The 7835-nt window shown below is 39.6% G+C and overlaps 1 protein-coding gene across 1 annotated transcript in view; it reads left to right on the top strand.

Annotated features, from left to right (window-relative positions):
- cunh1orf112 (chromosome unknown C1orf112 homolog) overlaps positions 1-7835 on the top strand; it is an 11696-nt gene that overhangs the window by 1882 nt on the left and 1979 nt on the right. Inside the window, exons 6-16 of the mRNA XM_035653658.1 lie at positions 118-202; positions 316-454; positions 708-797; positions 948-1012; positions 1120-1268; positions 1901-2030; positions 2506-2692; positions 4508-4590; positions 4807-4858; positions 5352-5441; positions 6332-6517. Coding sequence (XP_035509551.1) covers positions 118-202; positions 316-454; positions 708-797; positions 948-1012; positions 1120-1268; positions 1901-2030; positions 2506-2692; positions 4508-4590; positions 4807-4858; positions 5352-5441; positions 6332-6517 — 1256 coding nt within the window. The remainder of the gene's footprint in view (positions 1-117; positions 203-315; positions 455-707; positions 798-947; positions 1013-1119; positions 1269-1900; positions 2031-2505; positions 2693-4507; positions 4591-4806; positions 4859-5351; positions 5442-6331; positions 6518-7835) is intronic.

Here is a 7835-nt window from a genome sequence, read left to right as displayed (position 1 = left end):
ACATACTTTTTCTTGCCACTGTGTATATATACATGACAGAAGCGTCCCATCCATTGTTGTACATAGACCTTTAATGCACTCTCTCAATTCACTGAAGTTATTTTTCATCTTCCTCAGTGATTCACAGCCTGCTGGATATCTGCTCTATTATCTCCAACCTGGACATAGCACTGCATGCAAACACATGGAAATTCCTCATCAAGTCAGTAGAGTAAACATTCATGTTGACAGATGAATCACTTTGTTATAGGAGTTTATACATTTAGTTGTACATTTGATTACTGACTCATTTTAAAAGGTCATTACTCCATTCAGACAGAGTTTGAAGTACCAGTCATTGGTGGAGGAACATCTGCATCACTGTGACATCAGCAGCAGCTTGTATGACAACCTTTTGGTCTCCTTCCACAACTGTGTGGAGCTGGCTGAACAGATGAAACATGCTGGTCTGCAGGTAGGAAAGGGCTGACTGGTAGTAGGAAAAGATAAAACATGTTTTATTTAAAGCTTTTTAAAAACGTCCTACAGTTTTACAGATGCAGGGCTATTGAATAGTATTTATTGCATCTTTTACCTGTAAGGTTTATTTTTCTGCACTGTATCCTATGTATCAGATAATTAGTTTATTAGTGTACACTCAAAGTTAGACTTGATCTTTGTCACCTTCTTCTGTTAATGCTGTTAATGCTTTTTTGTTCTTTTTTAAGGAGGATACACAAAGCCCAGAATACAAGCTGTTCCAGAAAAGTGCAAAGATGTGTAGATTTTTTGCAAATACTTTGGTTCATTACATAAAGGTACTAACAATTAGGATCTTCTTCCAACCCTATTGACTCTATAAAACTTCATAAAACCCATCATTACACCTGTTGTTACATTTTTCATTTTCTACTTCAGAACACAAAGCAACTGAACTTACATCCCATCATTCCTTGTCCTTTGAACAGGAATTCAAATGTTTTCTGACAAAGTATTGTAGCTGCTTTCACCAACTCTACCTCCAGATCATCAGGTATGTGTGGTTTGGCTGTGGTTTTAGGAAGCAAATTCAGACTACATTGTCCTTTTGAGTTGACAGTTATTGAGTAGTACGCAAACAGACATTCTGATGTCTTTCAGTAAGTTCCCTCCCAGCATGTGTGCTCCAGCACTGCCCTCGGCTCTGTCTGAGGAGCTGAAAGCAGCAGCTTTGGTTCCCATGGAGGCCCTCCTGCTCCAGCTGTTGCCTTTAAGGCCTTTCGCTGAAGTTGTCCTCCAGCAGAACCCGCGTGAGTTTAAAGCTTTCCTCCTATTTACAAATACTGTGGCAGGGTTGATTGATGCTTTACTGTCTCCCAGTTTTATAGTTTTAACTGTTTTATAAGCTTTTCACTGATTAGGTGTGTACCAATTCCTTTCCCCATTCCAATGCCATAAAGTATGTACAAATAATGTGCACTATTTTGGAAGTGTTATTCAATAAACAGTTTATTTAGGTGTTTATTAGTCAATAAAGCAACACCCAAAGTAAGCCACATTAAAACATTTTTTTTGTCCTCACATAACATACTATATTTAATTCTGACAGTGTAGTGAACACTTCATTTTTTCATTTTCCCATTGTTAGCCTACTATCTCATCAACACTGGTATAGTAGGAATACATAAATCGCACCTGTAAATCAGGTGAATTGGATCATTAATATAATACATAGTATGCAGTTGGACAGTCTCATTGATTGCCACACACTGTTTGAACATGCTTGCTGCTTTACTTCCAAAACGTCTAATCAGCTAAATTTGTGGTGAAAGTGTGGCATCTTTGGTAAAATATTTACTGTTTTTATTCAAAAGAATGTTGGCATCATATTTCTAGCTGCTGACTGACACTGAAATATTCCCCATGTCTTGTTTGTCTGCAGCGTTAAGTCCTGAGCATGAGCTCCCTCAGTGTCTTTTACTAGTAAATGTCCTGGGTCAGCTTTCCTCCCAACCAGAGGAGGTGCTGCCGCTTTGGTACACTGGCAGCCAGTTCTCAGAAGAGACACCCAGGTAATAATTAGGGGTCTTGTTGTTGTCATCAACTGATTTTTGTTTTAAACATTTGTTTTTAATACAGGGACCAGCAGTTAACTTAGAAGTTGTTGTCAGGCTGGCACCCAGATATTACCTTTTGGTTACCAAAGTAGCAGGAATATTGTTTATTGATGTGGATGAATTGTGTATATATATATATATATATATTTTTTTTTTAACTTTAGTTTTCCTATTTTACATTGAAGAAAGTATTGGAGATAGTGAGATAGAAAATTTCACACTGAAATATTGAGTGTGCAAAATAATTAGGATTAATTACAATATTAATTAAGTCTTCTCTTCATAAATATATATGCAAAATTAAAATAGTATGCATCATCCAGTAGTCCTAAAAAAGATTATACTATTCCGGTATGAATTTAAGCTAATGTGTAAATGTGTCTAAAATGCTTCTTAAGTTTTTTTCTTTTTCTATCCCCTCTGTCTCCAGGCTTCCTCTCTACCAGGCCTTGTTCACTATTTTCAGGCGATGCTATACTGAGCGTCAGGTACCGGTGCTGTTGCCAGGAGTGATGATGAAGGGTCAGGCCCAGGTCCAGGTCACCCTGCACCACCACATCTGTGTGCAGCTTTGTGCCAGTGTGGCTGCACTTCCCCCAGTGTACTTCCCCATGCTGGTGAGATCTACACACATAACTGCATGCACTGTATCATATCAGTTGAAATAGTAATAATGTTCAGACTATGTTCCATCATTTATGTTTTGGTTCAGGCATCATCTGTCTACCTACTCCCCTCACTGGAAGCAAAAGTTTGTTCATTTTTATGTGCTTGAAAGAAGGGATAGGAATTTTGATTGACAAACAATTAGAGTTAGGGATTGATTGAGACGGTGACTTAACTTCGTTTGGTTGTTGTTTTGTGGGGGGTTGTTAGGTTTTTACTTAATTACAGACTTACTAAATGAGTGATGAAGTTACACTCTTGGTCGGTTGCTACTGGCCGTTGCTCTTTTAAAATTAATAAGTGCGAATCTTAAGATATGAGTGGAAAGTAATGTTCTTGCAACTGCAATATATGATATGCTACTTCAGTACACCTTAAGAACAAATAGTACTGGGACCACCACAGAAATTTGCAGATGAACATTTAAAATCCAGAAATTCACATTTCAGACCATACATGGTTCAGCCATTTATTAGCTTTTAACCTAGTCCTGTTGTATCTTGAGGTGACATATATGTCCTGTCATTGTGTTTTATCTTCCAACCTCTGGAATGAAGTTTGTGCATCTTCTTTAAAAGAAAATTGTAATAGTAATAATAGCAGTAGATAAAAACCCAGCGACACTCCAGTAGCGTCTTGACAGAAACTTCTTGCATTTTATTTACCCGGAAGAAGCAGATTGGCAGGCTTTCTTGCAGACAATCAAGAATGTTTAAAACAAACAGTGTTTATGCGTGGGTGTGGTGGTGGAAGCTGTGAGGCCTGACTGTCTCACAGCAGGGTTACGATGAAACGTGCCAAGGACCCGACTTGACCTCAACCCCATCTCTAAATGGATGCCTGCCACGAGTTTGACTTTTTGACTTTTACTAATGATAACTGGTGTTTTCTTAGGCCAGTAAAAACGATATGCAGTAGTATTGGAACGCCTTCGGGCTGTCTGTCTATCTGCCTGTCCTAGCATTCTTCCGAACGCAATATCTCAGGAATCCCTTGGGTGAATTTCTTCAAACAACATCCGCTTGGACTCAAGGATAAACTGACTCACTTTGACCTTGCATTAAAAAAACGTTGTGGCCATAACTTAAGAACCGATTATTATATTTCACAATTGGTTGGACAATTAATTAATTGATGATACTTGTGAGGTTTTTAGCCATAAATTGAGAATGAATTGTCAGTTTCCAGATTTCACAAGTTGAATGGGATGAGACGTTGAGTAAACAATAACGCGCACAGTACGGCTTTCATCTTTCTTTCTCATCCATTCTGCTTCAGTACATGTCTACCTTTTTAACACTTGAGGCCTTTGAAGGTGTTTGGGGATGCTAATATCTCTCTCTTTATTCTACTACTACTAATATTAGTAATACTCATTTCTGTCTTGTGGTCTGATTAACAGTAAATTCATCAAATTTAGTCCATATTGGCTTGTTTCAGTCAGAGGATTAACTGAGGGGCTGCATAAAGGGCCAGTTTAAGTTAAATAAGTGTGAATTATGCGAACACTAGTGATGTCCCAGAATGAAAAGAAATGGCTGGAAATCCCATGTAAGTCGTTTATTTACTTTAGATATCTAATCACATTCTGGCCATTAGCTGTGTTGTGTTGCAGGATTTCCCGTTATTCAATAGAAGTTTATGCTTTCACTTTCATTATTAGGTTTCATTTCGTTATGCTTCTTTTGGCATCCTGTTCCTACTCTCCTCTCCTCTCCCTCCTTATATAACTCTCTGACTTTCCTTTCTTTGTCTCCCTTTCTCAGGAACGTTGTTTGGTCAGTGCTGTACTGCAGGCTGATACTCAGACAGCTCTACTGGCAACCGATGTGTGGTGCTTTACAGCCCGGTGAGAGTGTGTTCACCTTTATCATTTGCATAAAAAAGCACACACTACAGATGTATTTCGATCAGGGCAATCTTTTCATGCTGCAGTTTATCACAAACCCTACATTTCAGGCACTTTTAGACCTATTACAGCTACTCTGTAACCAAAGTCTTGTAAGCATTACATACATTTTTTTTGTACTATATTGAATTCACTGCTGATTTTCTCTGTTTACAGGTATGGGACAGCAGAACTTTGTCTACATCATGTCGTCCTCATTGCTCAGCTGGTGGGTAGAGATCAGGACAATACATGGAAATACAAAAGACATGCTCAGTAGACCTTCGTATTGTTGACTTGTTATATTTTGCAGTAGAGGTTTACAGTATCTTATCCCAACTTTTAAAACTTTGATAGACACCACAAGGTCATGGACGTTTCTTCATGTCTGACCTCTTCCTGTGCTCTTACTAAAATAACTCCAAATCCCCTTAATCTCTCTGTAGGGTTATTTATTAGTTTGGGGTCCTCACTGCTTTCACTGGCACCCCAACAGAGGTGACAATTGGTGTTGTTAGACCTTGGGGCCACCTTTTCATAACCTGTTACGTCATGTCATCCAATTGCACTGGATCCCACTCCATGTCCATACACGTCCCCCTCTTTCAGGTTTTCACCTTCCTTCCACCCTGATGCCCTGGTGGTTTTACTCCTCCTGAGCCTTCACACTGACACTCACACTGTTCCTCACCTCCTCTCTGCTTCTCCCTCTTCTCCTACAGGTGAAAGCTTGCACCACTGAGTGTTACCAGTTGTTCCACCTGGGCCTGCTGCTCAAACGCATGGTTTTCCTCATGACGCCGAACCACCAGGTTAGAAACCCTGAGAACTAATGTGTCAATGCACATCCAAACAGTTTTGAATTGAAGTTAACTCAAAAAGAGAATCACAGACACATACAGCCTATATATGGAGAGGAGCAGAAAGAGGTGGGGCACAGTGAGTAAACAAAACACTGAAATAAGGTGGAATAATCAAGTAGAATTAAAATGGTGAAATAAGAAATGAGCTATTGAAATAGACCACAGTTCCACTGTCATTATCTGGGAAACTCTAAGCTTCCACCAATAACCAAGAATAGGCTGTGATTTAAGTTGTCATGTTGAACATGTTGCCTGCACAGGTCCAGTTTTGCATACCCGCATCCGCCCGCACCCACAGAGCTCAGAACTGGAACTGACCTTAATATAAAAGACCTGCGATCTGAACAGTCATATTTTTACTTGCACAATTATTAGTGTTACATGTAGAAACATGAATTAAAATCATACTTAACCATTAAGCTGAATCAATCATTAACTTACTCCACACTATCAGCTGATTCGGCTTAATGATATTTAACTGATTCTATGTTAATACTACTGTTGTTAGGAATATTAAATAAAATAAAATAAATAAGCCACACTACAAACATCAGGCTTTAAATAGACCCGGTGATTGGTGATTGCTACCAGCCGATTGGAGCACCCTTAGGCCATAGTATATGATGATGTTTATGCTCATGTACCATTCAGTGACCCCTTATGCCTTCATTTACTGGGTTTACTCCTTTTATTTGTCAGAAAATGGTTATTCTAGAGTCTAGGACTCTTTCTGGTTTTGGATGATGCTTGTTGGTTGTGTTTATATAATTACAAACAACCCATTAAACCCTACAAGGGTATAACCTTCATATCAGGTGATTTTTGATGGTGATTTCCAGATGGAGTTGGTGTCACGTTTCCCACCTTCTGATGTGGAAAACCTTCCAGTGTGGCGACATGTCCTCCTCAGAGCTCTTTCTCATGATGCCCGTCACCGTGTAGAGACAGACATCACTGGCTTGGCTCAAAAAGCTCTGACTGACTGGCAGACTGGAGGGCACAAACTAGGACAAGTGAACAAAGTGGTGAGGACAGCCCCAGATAGGGTTTGTAGCAGAGGGTGTAACCATCTGACTCAAGTAATTGTCTGTCCTTTTTGGTAATGTCACGTTTTGTTGAAGAAAAAAACAAGCAAATTTCTAAGTGGAGAAGATCTCATACTTGTGTAATCTCTGCATACGAGTTATTTCAGATTGTGATCTGAAAAGGGGCAGTACAAACCTCAAGGGCAAGGCTGCAGCATAGTTTCTGTCATTGTGCACTTAAGAAAGTGGTTAAATGACAAATGACCTTAACAAGTGATTTCAAGAGGGAGATAAGTTTGTTCCCATCGTTGGAAACAGCAAACACAGATAAGATTGTTATTAGTGACCTCTCTCCTTTGATGTTCTCTGTGTATTGAAGTGAGAGCCAAACTTTTCTCATTGCGGATGAAACCACTTTCTCATCCTTTTGAAATTGTGTTTTTATCCTTGCCCTTTGTAATTTGTCTCTTTGAAAGCACATTTAAACTAAAATGACCAGATGGATACATTTGACAGAATATAATGCCCATTAGTTAGTTCAATGGTCAGTGGTTAATTATGATGCGTAAATGATCTGACCTTTCATCCACCTTTAATAATTGTGTAACTGTAAAAAAACAAAAAAAACAAAAAAAATTTAAAGCTGCATATTGTCATGTAGACGTGTTCAAGGTGGACCCTGTTACTCAAACGTTGAGAGTTCATTGAGAAAATTGGACCATGTACACTGAAGTTGTGAGCACGTGGTTCCAGGACTAGGAAAGATATTGAGTTACTAAATCTGCTTTATGGCCAATCGGGGAAATTCGACACGTCGGTCACGGGCAACGCGGTAAATGTAGCAGTCAAAGTATACAAAACTTTTGATCACAATGTGTTCTAGATTACAGTGATCGAATTTGAAGTCAATCTGACAAAATCTGTAGGAGGGAGTTTAGTTAAAAGCAGAAAGCCCTTAAAAATGCTGGAAATGGCATCACAGGTTGGACATTCGATTCAACCTGGCCAAACTTTGACCGGCAACGCCACGGACCGCCCCTTACATGTTCCTTACCGAGTTTCGTACATATCGGTGAAATGTCGGCGCCGGGGCTGCCTTTTTTTAAAAGCCCTGTAAGGGGGCCCGCTACAAACACGACAAACACGTTTTTTGGTGATGTGCAGGCTACCGGCACCCACTCTACACATGCCCTGTGAAATTCATATTCATAACCTATTACGGTCTCTCCGCCACAGGTGATTTAGCCAATGCCACCAGAGCGGCGGCCCACTCACGTGGCCGTGGATTTTTTTCTCCCTTTTTAGGTTGAGCCTCAGG

The sequence above is a fragment of the Morone saxatilis genome, unplaced genomic scaffold, assembly GCF_004916995.1.
Source record: "Morone saxatilis isolate NCDOM2014 unplaced genomic scaffold, NCSU_SB_2.0 Contig12, whole genome shotgun sequence".
In the NCBI taxonomy this organism is placed as follows: domain Eukaryota; kingdom Metazoa; phylum Chordata; class Actinopteri; family Moronidae; genus Morone; species Morone saxatilis.
This window is presented reverse-complemented; position numbering and strand designations above follow the sequence as displayed.